This window comes from Aquarana catesbeiana, linkage group LG08, assembly GCF_042186555.1.
Source record: "Aquarana catesbeiana isolate 2022-GZ linkage group LG08, ASM4218655v1, whole genome shotgun sequence".
Taxonomy (NCBI): Eukaryota; Metazoa; Chordata; class Amphibia; order Anura; family Ranidae; genus Aquarana; species Aquarana catesbeiana.
Genome location: NC_133331.1, coordinates 152,755,128 through 152,777,413, shown reverse-complemented (window position 1 = coordinate 152,777,413; position 22,286 = coordinate 152,755,128). Strand labels below are relative to the sequence as shown.

The 22,286-nt window shown below is 43.5% G+C and overlaps 1 protein-coding gene across 2 annotated transcripts in view; it reads right to left on the bottom strand.

The window, feature by feature from the left end:
* The window catches only part of EIF4EBP2 (eukaryotic translation initiation factor 4E binding protein 2), a 33,329-nt gene that overhangs the window by 10,493 nt on the left and 550 nt on the right, over positions 1-22,286 (bottom strand). The window contains exon 1 of one of the 2 annotated variants that reach the window (XM_073596574.1): positions 12,973-13,449. The exons of the other annotated variant lie outside the window; for it this stretch is intronic. Coding sequence (XP_073452675.1) covers positions 12,973-13,048 — 76 coding nt within the window. The 5' untranslated portion in view covers positions 13,049-13,449. Of the gene's footprint in view, positions 1-12,972; positions 13,450-22,286 lie in introns of those variants that run through there. 2 annotated transcript variants of the gene reach the window in all.

The following is a 22,286-nucleotide window of genomic DNA, read 5'->3' as shown; positions in this document are numbered from 1 at the left end:
CCAAGAAACCCATTACAGTCAGCGAACTGTGGAGGAGACTGGAACAAAACTTACAGAGGAGTGGGAGAGATTAGTGATGCCCTATGGCCTCAGATATGCTGAAGTCAGTCAAAGCAAGGGTCTGTACACTTCCTACCAATTGTTGTAACCTTCAGACATTTTAGTTGTGATCTGTGTGCTACAGTCATTGCTGTTCACCAAATTTTTTTTTTTTTTTTTTTTTTTTAAAACCAGGTCAGGCACTGATGTGGACGAGAAGGCCTGGTTCGCAGTCTTCACTCAATTTCATCCCAAAGGTGTTGTCGGGTTGAGGTCAGGACTCTGTGCAGGCCAGTCAATTTTCTCTACCCCAAACTCACTCATCCATGTCTTTATGGACCTTGCTTTGTGCACTGGTCCAAATCATTTGGTGGAGGGGGGATTATGGTGTGGGGTTGGGCTTGGCCCCTTAGTTCCAGTGAAGGGAACCCTTAAGGAATTGGCATGCCAAGATATTTTGGACCATTAAATGCTCCCAACTTTGTAGGAACAGTTTGGGGATGGTCTCTTCCTGTCCCAACACAACTGCACACCAGTGCACAAACCAGGTCCATAAAGACATGGATGAGCAAGTTTGGGGTGGATGAACGTGATTGGCCTGCACAGTCTTGACCTCAACCCGATAGAACACCTTTTGGATGAAACTGAGTGGCGACTGCAAGCCAGGCATTCTTACCCACATCAGTGCCAGAACTCACAAATGTGCTTCTGGAAGAATATTCAAACATTCCCATAGACTCCTAAACCTTGTGGACAGTCTTCCTAGAAAAGTTGAAGCTTTTATAGCTGCAAACATTGGGCAAACTCAGATGCCATTAAATGTGCGTGTAAAGGCAGGCATGAATACTTTTGGCAATATAGTGTACACATGAGAGATAGATATATACACACACATATACATACACACAGGCTACTTTATTAGCTACACCTGTTCAATTGCCTGGTAACACAAATTGCTAATCAGCCAATCACATGGCAGCAACTCAATGCATTTAGACATCTAGGACGTGGTGAAGACTTGAAGTTCAAAATGAGTATCAGAATGGGGAATAATTTAATGACTTTGAACGTGGCATGGTTATTTGCGCCAGACAGGGTGGTCTGGGCATTTTAAAAAAACTGCTGATCTACTGGGATTCACACGCACAACCATCGCTAGGGTTTACAGAGAAGGATAACATAAATAAATAATGTGAGGCAGTTGTGTGTACGAAAATTCCTTGTTGATGTCAGGAGAAAGGGCAAACTGGTTTGAGATGATCGAAAGGCAACAGCAACTAAAAAAAACTAACTCGTTACAACCAAGGTATGCAGAATACGATCTCTGAATGCACAACACATGGAACCTTGGAGATGGGCTACAGCAGCAGCAGATCACACTGGGTGTCACTCCTGTCTGCCAACAGGAAACTGAGGAAAAAAAAAAAAAAAAAAAAAAACTTTGCCTGGTCTGATGAGTCTCGATTTCAGCTGCAACATTCAGATGGTACGGTTCAAGCTGCTGGTGGTGTAAATGGTGTGTGTGTGATACAGTAGTACCTTGGGCTACGAGCATAACTCGTTCCAGAAGCATGCTTGTAATCCAAAGCAATCGAATATCAAAGCAAGTTTCCCCATAGGCATCAATAGAAACTCAGATAATCCGTTCGTGTCACTGCTAGTGTGTGCAGTACCGCATGTGGCCAGAGGTTGTGGGACACCAGAGACACTGAGACGCCTGGAAATCGAGCGTCTCTGGCAACACACACACACACACACACACACGCGGTACTGCAAACCCCAGAAGCTTGAATCTTGCTCACCTTGTGAGACAACGCTCGTAAATAGAGTCAGGATTTAAAAAAGGAAAAAAAAAATTAAAATAAATAAAACCCAAGGTTTTACTGTATTTTCTTGGCACACTTTGGGCCCCCTTAGTACCAATTGAGCATCATTTAACAGGCTGTCCATCCTTTATGACTATGATGTACAAATCTTGTGATGGCCACTTCCAGCAGGATAATGCGCAATGTCACAAAGCTCAAATCATCTCAAAATATGACAATGATTTCCCTGTACTCATTTGAGCCCAAATATTTTTGTTTATGCCTATGTGAGGGTGGCTTTTGATTGCAGAGGGAAGTGCAGCCGTACGCTTAAACTAGAGATGCACCAAAACATAGGCCGAACATTGCGTTTTCAGCATTTTGTTAAGGAAAAAGATTTTAGCGTGATTTTGCCATGCTTCTGGTGTTTTTCATAAGTCATGGGATTCAAAAACCACATCAAAACAAAAGTGTGCCAATAAAATATCCCCCACACCAGCCTGAAATGTGGATACCAAGCAGGATGGATCCATGCTTTCATGTTTACACCAAATACTGACTACCATTTGAAAGGTTAACTCAGACCAGGCAATGTTTTTCCAATCTTCTATTGTCCAATTTTGGTGAGCCTGTGCGAATTGTAGCCTCAGTTTCCTGTTCTTAGCTGACCGGAGTGGCACCTGGTGTGGTCTTCTGCTGCATCCCTTGAAATACTTTCAAGAAATCGTGAATTTTGCGTGTCTCCCTGTTCTCACCTAATGTTCTTTCCCTCTTGTGTCGTTGCGAACTTATAAAGATGCACTGTATATTATTGTATTTTCCCTTCTTGCACAACCACTATTTACTATGCATAATTGCCATAAAGTCTCTATAACTGATGATATTGCCCGTAAAACTTGATTGCGGCAACTACAACTTCATAATTGCAAAGTATTGAACGAATCACACGGCCTCTGCTATATGTTACCACACAGCAACAGAACTAAACCAATCATAGAGCCGATTGGGCACACTGAAGCCAGTTCGCCAAAAATAAAAAGGTGTGCTGGCTCCTCCAATCAAACGTCCAGGAAGAAGCTACGCTACCACGCAACAGCGAAACGCGTTGACGTCATCACCGGCATCAGCGCTGTCTATCGGGTGGACGGAGAGTCGGGAATCACTCAACGGCGAAGTATTAAGCAGCCCACCGCACCAGCTGACGGCACCTGAAGCTACACAAGCTACTAGCACGTAGCAAGAGTGTTCTCTCCCGTGACCCGACCAGTCACCCCTATGGATGATCACCGCTGCGGTTAACTTACCGGCTCAATAATCTTCCGGACCCTGCAAGACCTGAGCAACAACCTTCAGGGAATTCTATGGAGGTGAAGGTATGAGCAATAATGATCTATAAACTTGCTGCGGACACAGAACAGCTTTATGCGAGCCAAGTCCTGTAAGTACTACATGGCACTTGAGCACCTGACACAGCTACTGTCAGCAATTCACCAATAGCAATAAGCTTGTTGATTATAGTGCATAACCAGCTCCATTACCTATATGGTGAATCATCACTGCCCATTATGCACTGGTGAACATTCCAGTATACCGCTATACAACCTTATTCACTCAGCAACCAGTATGCTTACCTTCCCTCAAGCACCCTGATCTGCCAGCAATTGCCCTAACAACTTTTCAATTCATCTTTGGGTCCGGGCCCTCCTTCCCCCGCTACCCCCTCTCCTTGTTCCATGTATATGTTTCTCAGTGGCGCACTTTACTAAATTTTCCAATTGGAAATACATACATATGCTATTTTTAACTTGACCGATTAGCCACCGAGCAGCATATAACCCGTCCGGACAGCGTTTTTGCCGTTATATGTTTTGTGTGTTCTGTTTGTCGTGTTGGTTTATTCCTTATGTCATCCACTGAGGATGTTTTTGCAACTCACAAATGCCATAATATTTAATTGTATGTCCACCTCACCCAGGTGTTTTATTTGCTAAATATTAATAAATTGTTACCTTTTATCAACTAATATGTACTGACCATTAATTGCTAAAGTAACCACTTTTCCCTACCGGTAATCTATACCGTATACCTTCCCCGTTCCCCGGTTCCCTCCCTATTTCTATATGCCATTGATTTGGTTACAGCAATTACCCCTTACAGGTGTATGGCCAGGATTTGATCAGCATTGGTCTGATCAGATTATCTATACCCACCCGCTCATGCCCCTCCCCCCCTTTCCCCCCCTGTGATAATACTTCTGCTGCTGTAGCCCATCTGCTTCAAGGTTCGATGTCTTGTGTCCAGACATGGTATTTTGCATACCTTGGTTGTAACAAGTGGTTGAGTTACTGTTGCCTTCCTATCATTTCAAAACAATCTGCCCAATTTCCTGACCTCAACAAGGCATCTTTTTCAGATCATTCTCTGTAAACCCTAGAGATGGTTGTGCATGCAAATCCCAGTAGATCAGCAGTTTTTGAAATACTATAAGGCCTCATGTACACTGCTGCTGGTAAATGTTTTGGAAGCAGTTGGGCATTTCTCAGCTGCTCCCGATTTCTCCTCCTCTATGTCATCTTATCAGTACATGTACACAGGGTCTTTCTAGGCAGTGGGGTTTAGAAGCATTTTTGGAATGCAAGAAAAAAAACAAAAGCGTTCAGGACCAATGTTGAGGCATTTGATACGTCAAATGCCTGTAACAGCTTGTAAACGCTGCTAAACGCGGTAACTCACGTTAAGTTTACAGACTTTGTTTAGCCGCGTTTATCATTTTAAAACGCTCCTAAATGCAGATGTTTTTTAAACCTTGGATTCTAGCTGTCACATTAATTTGTTCAGGAGAGGTTAAACATACCGAGTACAGGAAGCCTAAGGCCAGCCTGTCTGGCACCAAACATGCCACTTTCAAAATCACCCAAATCCCCCATTCTGATGCTCTGTTTGAACTTCAGCAAGTCTTCACACACACTAGAAACAAACCCTCAAACGCCCGTAAAATGTCGTGTGCATGAGCCCTAACCCTTATAATTATCAGTGCTGTCAAAATGAGTATAAAAAAGTGAAGCCAATTTCATTTTTTGGGTACTTGAGAGAGATCAGCAAGTCAAATATTGGTCCAGTCCATCACTGATCTCCAATGGACAAAATAACGTGTACTTATTTTTTATTGGAATCATTCTTTTGAATCAAAAAAGTTTCACTTTTAAAATACCAATAGAAATGAAACGCAAAACATGTGCAAAAGGATAGTGTCTAGGCACCTCCGAAAAGCCAATCACTCACATGGACTCCCCACCAAGTAAAGAACCTTGTTCCAAAGTATTTTTGTTATCTGTTTGATAATTAAAAACATTTTAGAGCTGTTAAACCTGCCAGAAAACTCCCTATGCTCTCTGCTTGCACACGAGATGAAGGGTGAGGGAGCAGATGAGAAGTCATCTGTATTCCTTGTAACTTAAAAGGGTAACTCCACTTTGAGGGGAAAAAAAAAAAAAAAATTGCGTATACAATTGCAACTGGTCCTAATGTAATTAAAAATTACCTTTCCTATCTGTAGCTGCTGTACTTTTCTGAAAATGCAATACGACTACCTAGAGTTCTGTACTGAACACACCCCAGAAACAATTTCCAGCTTGTGCGATTGGCTCACCAAGTCTATCTAAAGGCTCATACACACTAAGAAAATCAGGTGAACATTTTCGTACGGTTTTCGTATAGTATGTATACAACTTTCAACAGCCAATTCCAAAATTTCGGACGAAAAATCTCACAGGGACAAACACTCGTACGGGAACAATACGAACGATTTGTTTAATGTGTACTGTTTTCGTACAAGAAAATAAAGACTGCACATGATCAGAAACAAAAAGGCCTTTGTTGTATGAGACTTTTCATTCATCGGTTCCGATTTGCTGTGACAAAGAAAAAATAAATAAAATATAAAAATTGGACGAACGTTCGCCTGATTTTAGTGTGCACAACTTTAGATAAGTCAGATTTCATGCATCCCCTGCAACAAGTCATTTTTTGGTGAGATAGGAAAACATCTAAAAAAGATGCAGGCCCAGCAGATTTCCTCAGAGCTCTGCAGGTGCCACAGCCGACTGATAATTATGAAACCACTCCCATTAGACCCACATGGCTCAGAGTACATCAATTTTATTTTGTTACAGCGTCACACGACAGCACGCAATTGTCAGTTAACCAGCTCCTGCACATTTACGTCGGCAGAATGGCACGGCTGCGCAAAGTAACGTACCTGAACATTACTTTGAATTTGCCGCCGTGTGTGCGCGCCTGCTGCAGTCTCCGTGAGTCGGGTCGCGGGTCCCGCGCACTCGATCGCCGTGGGCATACCCGCGATTGCCTCACGGAGAGGACGAACAGAGGGATGCCGTTGTAAACAGCATCTCCCCGTTCTGCCTAGTGACAAGTGTCACTCGATCTCTGCTCCCTGTCATTGGAGCAGAGATCGGTGACGTCACACATCCCCCTGACAGTTAGAAATCACTCCACTAGGACACTTAACCCTGCCCCCTAGTGGTTAACCCCTTCACTGCCAGTGTCATTTATACAGGAATCAGTACATTTTTATAGCACTGATTGCTGTATAAATGACAATGGTCCCAAAAATGTGTAAAAAATGTCTGACATAACTTCGCAGTCACAAAAAAAAAAAAAAAAAAATCTCAGAGATGATCAAATACCACCAAAAGAAAGCTCTATTTGTGGGGGGGGGGCCCACATCAATTTTGTTTCGGAGCCACATCGCACGACCGCGCAATTGTCAATTAAAGTGACGCAGTGCGAATCGCAAAAACGCTCTGGTCAGGAAGGGGGTAAATCCTTCCGGGGCTGAAGTGGTTAAAGCAACACAAACAATGGCCTGGTCAGGAAGTGGGTAAAACCTTCTGAAGCTGAAGGGGTTAAATAATGGTACTATTTACATAAAGGTTACCCTAGATGCACAAGATGTTCTAAGTGAATAATTGTGCATCACATGAGTTTGGGTCCCAACAATAACTTGGCAGAAGGTAAAAATTACGTACCAACCCTTGTGACACTGAGAACATTGCTTGGAGTACACCCAATAGTGGAAGCAAATAGAAAAGGTAAACATTAAAAGTGAGAAATCAACATGGACTTGTAGGCGTCTAGAAGTCATTGCACAGATGACAGCAGCCAGCCTATTTATCATCATCACTACAACTACCACAGGATTTACAGTATCTCAGAAGAGTGAGTACACTCTTTACATTTTTGTAAATGTATATCTTTTCATGTGACAACACTGAAGAAATTACACTTTGCTCCAAAGTAAAAGTAGTGAGTGTACAGCTTGTATAACAGTGTAAATTTGCTGCCATTTCAAAATAACTCACAGCCATTAATGTCTAAGCCGCTGGCAACAAAAGTGAGTACACCCCTAAGTCAAAAATGTCCAAATTGGGCCAAATTATGTATTTTCCCCTCCCCATTGTGTCATGTGACTCGGTTAGTGTTACAAGGTCTCAGATGTGAATGGGGAGCAGGCGTGTTAAATTTTGTGTTCTTACACTGAGGATACCCACAGATGCTTCCCGTGTACACTGGAAGTTCAACTCATGGCAAAGAACTGAGGATCTGAAAAAAAAAAAAAAAAAAAAAAAAGTTGCTCTACATAAAGATGGCCTAGGCTATAAGAAAATTGTCAAGACCCTGAATCTGAGCTGCAGCATGGTGGCAAAGACCATACAGCAGTTTAATAGGACAGGTTCTACTCAGAACAGGCCTCGCCATAGTCAGTTGAGTGCACGTGCTCAGCGTCATACAGAGGTCGTCTTTGGGAAATAGACGCAGGAGTGCTTCCAGCATTGCTGCAGAGGTTGGGGGGGGTGTCAGCATGTCAGTGCTCAGAACATACGCCACACACTGCATCAAATTGGTCTGCATGGCTGTCATCCCAGAAGGAAGCCTATAAAAAAAAAAAAAAAAAAAAAAAAAAAAAAAAACACCCACACAAACCCCACACAACTGGGGGAGGAGTACAAAAACCAAGTGTCTTGCTTATAGTCAAGCATGGTGGTGGTAGTAGTGTCATGGTCTGGGGCTGCATCAGTGCTGCCGGCACTGGGGAGCTACAGTGAGGGAACCATGAATGTCAACGTGTCTGACATACTGAAGCACAGCATGATCCCCCCCCCCTTCAGAGACTGGCCCGCAGGGCAGTATTCCAACATAAACCCCAAACACACCAAGACAACTGCTTCCTTGCTAAAGAAGCAGAGGGTGAAGATGATGGATTGGCCAAGCATGTCTGCAGACCTAAACCCTATTGAGCATCTGTGGGGCATCCTCAAGCGAAAAGTGGAGGAGCACAAGGTCTTTAACATCCACCAGCTACGTGATGTCATCATGGAGGAGTGGAAGAGGACTCCAGTGTCAACCTGTGAAGCTCTGGTGAACTCCATGCCCAAGAGGGTTAAGGCAGTGCTGGAAAAATAGGATTTTTATAACAGCTTATCTGTAAAATCCTTTTCTTGGAGTAAATCACGGGACAGAGCACCATAGTAATCATTATGTGGGTATATAGGCACCTTCAGGTGATGGACACTGGTATATCCAATACAGGTAGTTCACTCCCTATATAACCCCTCCTCCTACCAGGAGTACCTCAGTTTTTGTAGAAAAGCAATATACTTAAACCCCAGAAAGAGGGGCGGGACCTCTGTCCCATGATGCACTCCAAGAAAAGGATTTTACAGGTAAACTGTTATAAAAATCCTATTTTCTTTATTGTACATCACGGGACACAGAACACCATAGTAATCACTATGTGGGACGTCCCATAATGCTATTTGAGGGGAGGGAGACAACCCGTAGGACACCCACCCAGACTTGAGGACCTATACTGCTGCCTGCAGCACACTGCGCCCAAAGGCGATATCCTCATGCCTGCTTACATCCACCTGATAAAAACGTGGTGAATGTATGTACTGAAGACCAAGTTGCGGCCTTACAGATCTGAGCCATTGAGGCCTGGTGACGCACTAACTGCTTTGGTAGAGTGCGCTTTGACTTGAAAAGGTGGAATCTTACCCCTTAAATCATGTCTGAATTATAACTTGCCGAATCCACTTAGCGACAGTGGATTTCAACACTGCCTGTCCTTTTAGGACCCTCTGGCAGTACAAACAAGACATCAGTCTTCCGGATCTGAGCAGTCTTTAAAATAGACTTTGACCGCTTACTACATCAAGAAAATGTAGCGACTTGTCTTCCCAGGAACAGTTTTGGAAAACCGATGGCAGGACAATATCTTGGTTCAGGTGAAAACCTGAGACCACTTTTGGTAGAAGACCTGGACGAGGGTGCAACACCACTCCGTCCTTGTGAATAATCAAGTATTGCTCTTTACAAGAGCAGCCAATTCCGAAACCCTCCTTGCTGAGGATATAGCAACCAAGAAAACCAACTTCCTTCTCAGAAGGACTAAGGGAATATGCTGTATCGGTTCAAATGGCTGTTTTTGTAACACTGACAAAACTAAGTTCAAGTCCCAAGGGTTCAAAGGTGATTAACTGACGGATTAAGCCGTATCACCCCTTGCATAAAACCCCAGACTAAAGAATGTGAAGAAAACGGTCCTTGAAATAAGATCGATAAAGCTGAGACTTAACCCTTAATAGTACTCAAGGCCAACTTAATCTCTACCCCTAATTGCAGAAGCTTCAAAAAAAAACTTCCTGCCTCCCCAGCCCTCCCTTCTCTCCCTATCGCTGGGTCTGCACTGACCAAGGAGCGTGTTAATGCCGTCCGCGCGAACTATGGCTAGTTTAAACAGAGGGGGGATGTGTTTAATGACAGAGGGGGCGTAGCTTAAGGCGTGGCGCAGTGTGCGGGACATAAGTCCACAAGGCGCACACAGCAATCTTTAAGTCTGACCACAGATTTTCTATTGGATTGAGGTCTGGGCTTTGACTAGGCCATTCCAACACATTTACATGTTTCCCCTTAAACCACTCAAGTGTTGCTTTAGCAGTGTGTTTGGGATCATTGTCCTGATGGAAGGTGAATCCGTCCTAGCCTGAAATCACAGAGTGGTACAGGTTTTGCTCAAGAATATCCCTATATTTGGCACCATCCATCTTTCCCTCAACTCTGACCAGTTTCCCAGTCCTGACAAACATCCCCACAGCATGATACTGCCATCACCATGTTTCACTGTGGGGATAGTGATCTTTGGGTGATGTGATGGTTTTGCGACAGTTTTCTTTGATGGCCAAAAAGTTCAATTTTAGTCTCCGACCAGAGCACCTTCCTCTATACATTTTGGGAGTCTCCCATATGCCTTTTTGCACTCAAAAACATGCCATTTTGTTTTTTGCTGAAAGTAATGGCTTTCTTCTGGCTCTGCAATAAAGCCCAACTATGGAGTGTACGGCTTATGGCCGTCCTATGTACAGATACTCCAGTCTCTGCTGTGGAACTCTGCAGCTCCTCCAGGGTTACCTTAGGTCTCTGTGCTGCCTCCGATTAATGCCCTCCTTGCTCGCGGTCCGCAAGTTCGGGTGTGCAGCCGTCTTGGCAGGTTTGCCGTTATGCCATGTTCTTTCCATTTGGTTATGATAGATTTGCAGCCTCGGGCTGCAAATTTTTTTTTTTTTTTTTATAGGAGTATATGTAATGACAGATCATATGACACTTAGATTGCACACAGCTGCACATCATTTCACTAATTATGTGAGTTCTGAAGGTAATTGGTTGCAACTGTAACTGGAGCTTTTTATGGGCACCCAAAGGGGTGAATACATACACATGCCAATTACCAGTTTTTCTATTTCTGAAAAATAGTTATATACTGTATTTATTGGCATATAACACTCACTTTTTCACCATGAAAATTGGGTGCAAATAGTGTGTGCGTGTTATATGCCAATACTTCAATTCTAGCTGCCTCGGAGGGGACAGGGAGGGGGTTGGGACGAGTGCCATCAGATTAAATATTGTGAGAATCTCCTGCTTACTTGGCGGCCTCTAATGTGAGGCCGCTGCATTGATGGCAATGGCGAGGCTGCTGCATTGATGGCAATGGTGAGGCTGCAGATGGGCACTGACCCTTATGTTGCTTAAATATTAAATCCTTATTACATTTTAATTTTTCCTGAAACTTCCCTCTTATAATTAATGTGCGTGATATAGAATATAGAATATAGATATAATTTCTAATTTTACTTCACCAACTTAGACTATTGTGTGCCGACCCATCACATAATTTCAGATAAAAAAAAATAAATAAAATTGAACTAAAGGCTGTAATGTAATAAAATAGGTAAAAAGCCAAGGTGGTGAACACTTTTGCAAGGATAGCGACTTATATACACACACATACTATTTCACAAAAGTGAGTACATCCCTCACATTTTTGTAAATATTTTATTACATCTTTTCATGTGACCACACTGAAGTTTCACTTTGCAACAATGTAAAGTAGTGAGTGTACAGCTTATATAACAGTGTAAATTTGTTGTCCCCTCAAAATAACACAACCATAAATGTCTAAACTGCTGGCAACAAAAGTGAGTACACCCTTAAGTGCAAATGTCCAAATTGGGCCCAATTAGCCATTTTACCTCCCTGGTGTTATGTGACTCGGTGTTACAAGGTCTCAGGTATGAATGGGGAGCAGGTGCGTTAAATTTGGTGTCATTACTCTCTCATACTGGTCACTGGAAGTTCAACATGGCACCTCATAGCAAAGAACTGAGGATCTGAGAAAAATTGTTGCTTTACATAAAGATGGCCTAGGCTATAATAAGACTGCCAAGATCCTGAAACTGAGCTGCAGCACAGTGGCCAAGACCATACAGCTGTTTAACAGGACAGGTTCCACTCAGAACAGGCCTCGCCATGGTCGACCAAAGAAGTTGAGTGCACGTGCTCAGCGTCATATCCAGAGGTTGTCTTTGGGAAATAGATGTACGAGTGCTGCCAGCATTGCTGCAGAGGTTGAAGGGTTAGAGGGTCAGCCTGTCAGTGCCCAGACCATACATCGCACACTGCATGCATCAGGTTGGTCTGCATGGCTGTAATTCCAAAAGGAAGCCTCTTCTAAAAAGATGCACAAGATAGCCCACAAACATTGTGCTGAAGACAAGCAGACTAAGGACATGGATTACTAGAACCATGTCCTGTGGTCTGAGACGACCAAGATAAACTTATTTGGTTCAGATGGTGTCAAGCGTGTGTGGCAGCAACCAGATGAGGAGTACAAAGAAAGTGTGTCTTGCCTGCAGTCAAGCATTGTGGTGGGAGTGTCATGGTCTGGGGCTGCATGAGTGCTGCCAGCACTGGGGAGCTACAGTTTGAGGAAACCATGAATGCCAACATGTCTGACATACTGAAGCAGAGCATGATCCCCTCCCTTCAGAGACTGGTCCGCAGGGCAGTATTCCAACATAACCCCCAAAACAACCGCTGCCTTGCTAAAGAAGCAGAGGGTAAAAGGTGATGGACTGGCCAAGCATGTCCCCAGACCTAAACCCTATTGAGCATCCTCAAATGGAAGGTGGAGGAGCGCAAGGTTTAACATCCACCAGCTCCGTGAAGTCGTCATGGAGGAGAGGAGGACTCCAGTGGAAACCTGTGAAGCTCTGGTGAACTCCATGCCCAAGAGGGTTAAGGCAGTGCTGGAAAATAATGGCGGCCACACAAGATATTGATATTTTGGGCCCAATTTGGACATTCACTTAGGGGTGTACTCTTTTGCTGCCAGCGGTTTAGACATGAATGGCTGTGTTGAGTTATTTTGAGGTGACAGCAAATTTACACTGTTATACAAGCTGTACACTCACTACTTTACATTGTAGCAAAGTGTCATTTCTTCAGTGTTGTCACATTAAAAAAAAAGTAATATATCTACAAAAATGTGAGGGTGTACTTGTGAGATACTGTATACACAGTTTTGCTCACAAGTTCATATACCCTGGCAGAATTTATGATTTCTTACCATTTTTCAGAGAATATGAATAATAAAAACTCACTCATGGTTAGTGTTTGGCTGAAGCCATTCGTTATCAACTGCATTTACCCTTTTTAAATCATAATGGCAACAGAAACTACGCAAATGACCCCGATGAAGTTTACATACCCCAGTTCTTAATATCATGCATTGCCCCCTTTAACATCAATGACAGCTTGAACTTTTGTGGATGAGGCTCTTTCATCTTCTCAGATGGTAAAGCTGCCCATTCCTCTTAGCAAAAAGCCTTCAGTTCCTGGAAGTCTTGGGCTGTCTTGCATGAACTGCATGTTTGAGATCTCCCCAAAGTGGCTAAATGATATTGAGGTCAGGAGGCAGATGGCCACTCCAGAACCTTTACTTTGCTGCTGTAGCCAATGACAGATCGACTTGGCCTTGTGTTTTGGATCATTGTCATGTTGGAATATCCAAGTACGTCCCATGCGCAGCTTCCTGGCTGATGAATGCAAAATGTTCCTCCAGTATTCTTTGATAACATACTGCATTCATCTTGACAAATTTTGATCAAATTTCCTGTGCCTTTGTAGCTCACACATCCAAAACATCAGCGATCCATCTCCGTGTTTCACAGTAGGAATGGTGTACTTATCATATAGGCCTTGTTGACTCCTCTCCAAATGTAGCGTTTATGGTTGTGGCCAAAAAGCTGAACGCCGCCATTACTAGTAAAAAAAAAAAAATATATATAAAATAAAAAAAAAGTCCCTAAATCTCAAGCTTGTAGACGCTACAACTTTTGCACAAACCAATCGATATACACTTATTGGGATTTTATACCAAAAATATGTAGCAGAATACATATTGGCTTAAATTGATGAAGAAATTTGATTAAGACTCCTTTCACACTGGGGCGGTATTCAAAAAGCCTCTGCTAAGAGCTTGAAAACTGCCTCCCATTCAAGTGACTTTTCACTCGGGCGGTGCGCTTTCCAAAGAGTCCTGCAAGCAGCATTTTCAGGGTGGGTAGGGAGCGCTGTATTTAGCTCTCCCAAAATGCCCTGCCCATTGAAGTGAAAAGCGCTTAAGCGCCGCAACAGTATTTAACCCCTTCTTTGGGGTTAAAAGCACCCCGCTAGCCACCGAAAAGCGCTGCTTAAACAGCGGCTAAAACAAGCGGCACCTTACCGCAAACACAGCCCCAGGGTGAAGGGGTCTTCAATTTTTTAATTGGCAATGTTTTATAGCAGAAAGTAAAAAGTTTTTGGCCAAAATAGATCTTTTGTTTATAGCGCAAAATATAAAAACCGCAAATCAAATACTACGAAAAGAAAGCTCTATTTGTGGAAGAAGAAAAAAAAAAAAAAAAAAAAAAAAAAAAAAAAGATACATTTTATTTGGGTACAACGTAATGTAAAGGAAGTGCCTTATCGCAAAAAATGGCCTGAATTGGTTAATGTTGCTGTAGGCCTCTTGGCAGTCTTCTCGTCTTTATCAGTTTTAGAGGGACATTCAGTACTTTGTATGGTCACTGTTGTGCCATATTTTCTCCACTGTGTTCCTTGGTATATCTAATGCCTTGGAAATTCTTTTGTACCCTTCTCCTGACTGATAACTTGCCTACTAGGCACTTAAATCCCCCTCCTGACCAGACCAATTTTCAGCTTTCAGTGCTCACACTTTAAATGACAATTAGTCAAAAAAAAAAAAAAAAAAAAAAAAAAAAAAAAAAACACAAAACAGAATTTTAGTTTGTGATAAAATTTTGCAAATTAATTTTTCTTCATAAATTTTGGCCACAATTTATACTGTTACATATCTTTGGTAAAAATAACCCAAATTAGTGGATATTATTTGGTCTGTGTGAAAGTTAGAGAGTCTACAAGCTGTGGTGCAAATCATAAAAATTGATCACACCTGAAGTACTAGGCCTATCATTTCCTGCAACCATAACAAGCCAGGAAAGTACAAACACCCCCCAAATGACCCCTTTTTTTGAAAGAAGACATTCCAAGGTATTTAGTAAGATGCATGGTGAGGTTTTTGATGTCAGTTTTTTCCCACAATTCTTTGCAAAATGAATTTATTTTTCCCCACAAAATTGTCATTGTAATAGGTTATTTCTCACATGGCATGTGTATACCACAAAATACATTCTGCTACTCCTGAGTATTACAATACCACATGTGTGAGACTCACAGCCTGGCCACAGAGGGGGGCCAAACATGCAGGGAGCACCATCACGTGTTCTAGGAGCATAAATTACACATCTAACTTGTTGACTACCTATTACACTTTTGAAGGCCCTGGACCACCAGGACAATGACACGTGACACTGACAGATGGCACTAAGATGTGGCACTGGGGACAGGTGGGCACTGTAACTTATGATTTTTTTCACTCACGCTGCAGCACGGAAGCTCTACCTCCTCACACATGGTCTCCGTGTGACGAGGGAGAGCCGGCAATGATTTACATTACATATGAGATCATCTCTCATCGGACACTCCGATCGAGTGCTAAATGGCTGCTGTGACTGGCCATTTAGCACGATCTGTGATTGGCTGTGTCTAAGGGATACGACCAACACAGATTTCCTCCGATGCACAGGGAGGAAGTAAAAAAGGAGGACGTCCAGGGGCGCCCTACAGGCAATTGAGCGCCACAGCCATGTTTCGGATATAGTGTGGACACCTAGTGGTTAAGGACTGAGCCTCTTTTTGAGATTTGTTCTAGCACAGTTTTTTGTTAGAAAATTAGTTAGAACCCCCAAACACTACATTTTTCCTAACACCCTAGAGAATAAAATGGTGGTCGTTGAGATACTGTCACATCATATTTGCGCAGCTTTCTTACAAGCGCACTCTTGGAAAAACACACTTTTTTAAATTAAAAAACAGTCACTTTTATTCCTATTACAAGGAATGTAAACATCCCATGTAACAGAAAAAAAAATGCATGACAGGACCTCTTAAATTTGAGATCTAGGGTCAAAAAGACATCAGATCTCATATTTACACTAGAATGCAATAAAATAAAAAAAAAAAAAAAATGGCCCTTTAAGAGCTATGGGCGGAAGTGACGTTTTGATGTTGCTTCCGCCCTGCAATGGTATAGAGACGGGTGGGGGCCATCTTCTCCTCACTCTCCATATCCAGCATGAGAAAGGATCCGATCACCTCCGCCGCTGCCGACAGCTTAGGTAAGCAGCTGAGGGCACCAGAGCGCAGCGGGAGGGGGGCCATCCGCCACTGATAAACGTGATCTTGCGGCGAATCTGCCGCAGAGACCACTTTTATCTGAAAGCGGACCACCGGCCAAAGAAGAGGATACCGGGGTTATGGCAGCTAGCTGCTGCCATAACAACGATATTCCTCTTCAAATTTAGGACATATATCAGCGTGCGGCAGTCCGTAAGTGTTTAACAATGAGATCCTTCTAATGCCTTGGAAGCTCTCTGTGGACCATGGCCTTTGCTGTAGGATGCGACTAAGAAAATGTCAGGAAAGACCTACAAGAACAGCTGAACGTTATCTGGGGTTAATCAGAGGCACTTTAAATGATGGCAGCTGTGTACTGATTCCTTTTTAATGGGGATGCACCAAATGGGTTTTTTGGTGGCGAAACAGATACCGAAAATAAATCTTTCTTGATCCTGAAACACCGATACCGAAAGTGACTGTTTTTAAAAATATTTTTATACAGGAGATGGTCAGAGACTGGGGACATGGTCAGGAGATCAATGCAGCCTCACCAGTGCCCGTCAGATGCAGCCAGCGTCCCCAGTAGGGCAGCCAGTGAAGGGAGAGGAGAGCCGCCGCTTGTTTGATTACAGGAACATCACAGCTTTCATTTCAATAGCTGTGTGTTCCCCGCTGCGCGCCGTCACATACATCCCCTCCCCAAGAGGGAGGGGCTGTATTCCCTCTGCGGGGAACACGCAGCTATTGAAATCTGATGTTCCCAGCTCTGTAATCAAACAGGCAGCGGCTCTCCTCTTCTACGATATAGGAAGCCCCCGATAGGCGGCACCAGGGGAGGGAGCGGAGCCCCGCCCCATTTTCGGCTCCAGTATTGGCAAGAATTCTTTCGGCTTTTTGCCGAAAGGGCCATTTTCGGACGATATGTTTCGGTGGCTGAAATTTCGGTGCATCCCTATTTAACATGAGTTCAAATGTGATTGCTTAATTTTGAACACGGCTACATCCCTAGTTATAAAAGGAGGGTGTGCACACTTATGTAACCACTTTTTTTAAATTTTGACTAACCCACCCTCCCCCGCTCCAAGATTTCAGTTTATCAATTAAGCTGTACAGTTTATAGGTCACCAAAAAAAAATAAAATAAAATAAAAAATGAATAGCGGAAAAAATTTCTGAAATGGTTTGTCTTTTTTCATCACAAAAGCCTGACATTTTATATCATATACATTTATGGGAAGCAGGCAGAGGCAACACTGCATGGGTGTGTTGGTGATCGGGACACAATGAGTAGGTGGGTGATGATTAGGGATACTGACAGCACCAGATTGACATACTTTTACATATTGTCACACAGGTGCATAAATAAGCGCCATGCATTTTTTGGTCAGTAATTTACGCCTCAGGCATATTTACATATTTTGCAGAACGAGAATAAGTTATCGCACATTTGGGCGACAGCATATATGCATGTAAATATGCGCACACATACAAAAGTCAGAAAAATCAGTATCGTGTGCAAGAGGCCCTTCAGAAAAAGTGCCGTGGTAGTTAATTGAAAACTACAAGCCGACAGCTGCAAAAGCTGCCGGACCTTGTACTTTTCCCATTCAGAGCGCTGTGAATGAGTGACGTGGCCGGGGCCCCGCACAGCCACTTTTTTTGACAGCTAGCAGGTGGAGAAGAACCCCCGCTAGCTGGCACAGCAAGAATCAGGAAGGTGCATTCATAACATGTTACTTTTCGAAATGTGGGTGTAACATGTTATGAAAGGTGAACTTATGCTTTAAGATCATTTCACCCATCCTTGGGGTATAACATAAAACATGGTCACATTCCCCAATGCCTCCACCCTCAAACTGCTTTACCCTACACATGGGATCTTCTCCTTGCAGCCTCCTGTTTTGGTTTGAATTGTGCAGTTTATGGCTCCTCCCATACAGTTACATCAACAATTCACAGATCCATTTGTAGCACCATTTCATTATTTACTACTTACAGCCCCATAACACAACATGAACTTTGGCTGGGAGTAAAAAAATTGCATGAAAACATTTCTACAGGCCCTGTTTACACACCACATGTGCAGTGGTTTTCATAAGACCACACCCCAAAAGACGTAGTGTGAAGCAGCCCTTAATGCAAAAGCCTGTGCTTTGCACTCAATACACCGACTGTGGTTGCAATGCTTTGCAGGCTTCATTGCAAACATTTAATAAATGTACTTTTTTTTAAAGTCTAACTCCAGGGGAAGAAAAAAAAAAAGAAAAAAAAAAAAAAAAGTGGAGAGCTGAAATCACATTCCGCAATTCCGCATAGCTCAGTGAGAAGAGCTCAGAGCTGGTTGGAGGGAAGTGACAGCCCCCCCCCCCCGCACACACAGGAAAAGAGCCGAGACCATCACTCTGCTGGAGGTCCCTCCCGTCACCATTTTTCTCTTGGTGTCAGGGAAACGTGTCAAAAGTAATTCATGCAAATAGAGGAATGATGCTGCTGACAGAAATTACACTTAGTGCTCTGGACTGAGACCAGTACACACCATAGAGCAGGGGTAGGCAACCTGGGGCCCTCCAGCTGTTGTGGAACTACATTTCCCATGAGGCATTGCAAGGCTGGCAGATACAATTACTCCCAGACGCATGATGGGACTTCGAGTTCTGCAACAGCTGGGAGGGCCCCAGGTTGCCTACCTTTGCCATAGAGGGATGTGCTTTGCTCATATTTCATGTCTTACAACCACTTTAAAGCAGAGCTACACCAAAAAGTGTGGAGGGGGGATGACACACATCCACCAGGGACCTGTTTGACAGGTCCCCTCCCCCACTTCCAGAGATGGCACCGCAGCAAAGCTCGGCCCCCTGCCTCTTTCCTCTGTCAATTAGAAAGTGCAGCGCGCATGCACAGTAGGGAACTGGCTGTGAAGCTGAAAGGCTTCAATGCTGGGTTCCCTTACTGGCAATGGTGACGGCTGCACCAGACAGCTGATCCAAATATTGGCTGGGGGTGCTGACATTGCAGGCTCCATGGACAGGTGAGTGTTCATATATTAAAAGTCAGCAGCATCTGTAGCTGCGGACCTATTTTTTCGTGGGATGGACAGACCTCCGCTTTAAATAGTGCGCTGATAGTCAATTACCTTACTCCTCGATTCCAAACACCTCTTCCTAAGCCATCCGGCAGTGTGATGGACCAAAGCCAAATATCCTGCTCAGGGGATTGGACATTTTTCCATGCTCGTTAACGTCTTAGGCACTACTCCCCTCATCACCCATGAGTTTTCCTACCCCTGGAGCCAATGAGAGAACCCAGCTTCTGGAAGTGTCCAGCAATAGGAGAAGTGTGTATGAAATGAGCAGTGTGACAATGTAGATATTTGCCAGCACACCAAGGATCAGCACAAGGTGGCGTCCAAACGGTTTAGTTTTTTGCATGATCACTGCACAAAGAGGTGCAACGTTTCGGAGTCACCCCTTTGTCAGGCATGTCACACCTTGTGCTGATCTTTTGTGTGCTGGCAAATATCTACATTGTGACTTGAACCAGTATCCAGCTGGTTGTTGCTGCAGCACCCGACCTTTAGAGCTCATACCAGGAACTTTTTCGATGGGAATATGAAACATTACATGAAATGAGCAGTGTGGACACGACACCCAAGGATGGACCCTAGGAAGTAAACAGAAGGATCACTATGTGACCGTGGCTTCAGCAAAGTAAAGTGGACTTTTTTCATACCAGCAGTTTTGCAAATATCCTGGAGTTGGGTTTGAAATGACTGAGCGCATTTACTACATTTTTGTAAAAGGTGACTATGCTTTTAAAAAACACCAATATCCCACAAGCTCAATTTTCTGAAGCTAACCAGAGCATTTAGGTCTCTGAAAGCCTGTAAGTAACTTTCCACAGTGCATTCTACAAAAGTGCTTTCTTGTGTTAGTGGGATCAACAGTATGGCTGGAGCCTGAAACATTCCTAGAGTGAGGAGTTGATGCCAATAGTTCTGAAAGAGGGGGGGGGGGGTCAAATTATGAAAGCAAGAATGTTATGACTGTACTATAATTGCCATGTATTCTAAGAAAACAAGAGCAAATTCTGAACATGGCTCTCAAGCAGATTTCCTTATGCTTTGCAGCACAACGGCTGTTTATGAAGGACGTCTGCAGTAATGCCACCTCCCATCACCTCCCCTTAGTCTCCCTCCCCATTGTGCAATAGTCATGAGGTAGTCCTGGCTTCTCTAAGCTTGTTTACTGTTTCAAGTTTTCCTGGAGGCATGGCTAAAAATGTCTGATAATAAGCCATGCGTCTGCACATATGGAGCAATGTGCACTTTGTTCAGAGGGAGAATAACTTTCTAGGAGTAATGTTATGAAAGAAACACAAGAACATGACGGCACATTAAAAGTCAAAATATTGTGAACATTCATTTTTGTTCCTCATCACACCAACAAGCTTAGGCCTCATGAACATGGCTGATCAGCATTGTCTGATTAAATTGTAAAAAAGTAAGATCTACTGGCTGGATCAGCAGGTAAAACCTATTGTGCTGATGCTAGCAGAAGCGATGCTTAGTTTCCCCCCCCCCTCAAAACGTAGACATTTATTGGCTCGGGAGCCATAGCTGGTGCATAGTTTCTCTCATAAAGCAATGGCTGTACGCCTGTACTTATATAAAACAAAGACATGCACTTCCCTGGTTTGCATCTAGGGACATATGTCCTCACACATATGCATGTTTATGCAAGTACCGACATATACCTGTTGGTTTCTATGTCTGGCTGTATGCAGCACCTCCGGACACAGGAAGTTTTCATCGTATGTCCCCAGTTGTCCGTGTGCATGAGGCCTTTGGCTTCATGCACACGTTCTGTAAACACTTCTGTGATCGGAATACCATGTATAGTTCAGATTAAAATGCAGCAGTATTTTATATTATATGCCCACACACACACACGAGCATTGTGCTCAGTAATCCTGCGCTGGGTTCAACTGTCAAATCAAAACAGAAATACAACAATGCAAGCTTTACTAACAGTTCCATATGAATGTGTATAAACACAAAGTTTACAAGGAAAACTGAGCTAGAGATATGGATAAAGAATTTGACAGGTGTGAACGTTCAATGTGACAACTGAACATCTAAACGCATGTTCACTGAAGCCCTTGATGGATCATCAGGCCTCATGCACATGGGTGCCTGGCACAGTAGAAAATGAAATTCAGGTGCATTTCCCAACTCAAGAGCCACAGCTGCCCATAGAAAATCAATTACGTGATGCGGCAGTATGCAAGTATATGCCAGTACTTGTAAAAGCCTGTGTATGGACATACCCCTCTGAACAGACACTATATTACCAAAAGTATTGGGACACCTGCCTTTACATAAACTTTAAAGTCATCTTAGTCCGTAGGGTTCAATATTGAGTTGGCCCACCATTTGCAGCTATAACAGCTTCAACTCTTCTGGGAAGGCTGTCCACAAGGTTTAGGAGTGTGTCTATGGGAAGGTTTGAACATTCTTCCAGAATCGCATTTGTGAGGTCAGGCACTGATGTTGGATTGAGAAGGTCTGGCTCACAGTCTCTAATTCATCCCAAATGTGTTCTATCGGGGTGAGTTCAGGCCTCTGTGCAGCCCAGTCAAGTTCCTCCACCCCAAACCCATCCATGTCTTTATGGACTTTGCTTTGTGCATTGGTTCAAATAATTTGGTGGAGGGGGGATTATGGTGTGGGGTTGTTTTTCAGGGGTTGGACTTGGCCCCTTAGTTCCAGTGAAGGGAACTTTCAAGGCATTAGGTTTCCACCCCTCCACAAAGGCACGTTTTTTTCTGATCGATTTGTTTTGGGCGAGGCGTTTTTGTGCATGTTTACATGTGTGATAATATGCAAACATGTTAAGCAAAAAAAAAAAAAAAAAAAAAAATTTGCACAGCTATGGAATGCAAGGAACACGGCACTCTGGTGTAAACACGACATAGAAAAAGACGGTTTTCACTGCGTCACTTGCATTCTTTCCAGGAACAAACACAGTTAACTGCATGTACTGCAAACTGGCTCTAAGAATTCTATCAGAAATCATAAGAATTCTGCAGGGCCTGTTTTGTGATCAGAGCTGGGCCCTGTGTATGGGGCCGCCCCATCATGACGGAGCACGTGTATTGGTGTTTTGTATTGCCAGCTGTGTCCTAGATTTACCTCCACCCTGTACTGAATACAGTAGGCCCGGCCATGGAGAGTCAGGATAACAAGTGACAGCTAGGTGAGGCCCAGCACCCCCCTCTCTCTGCC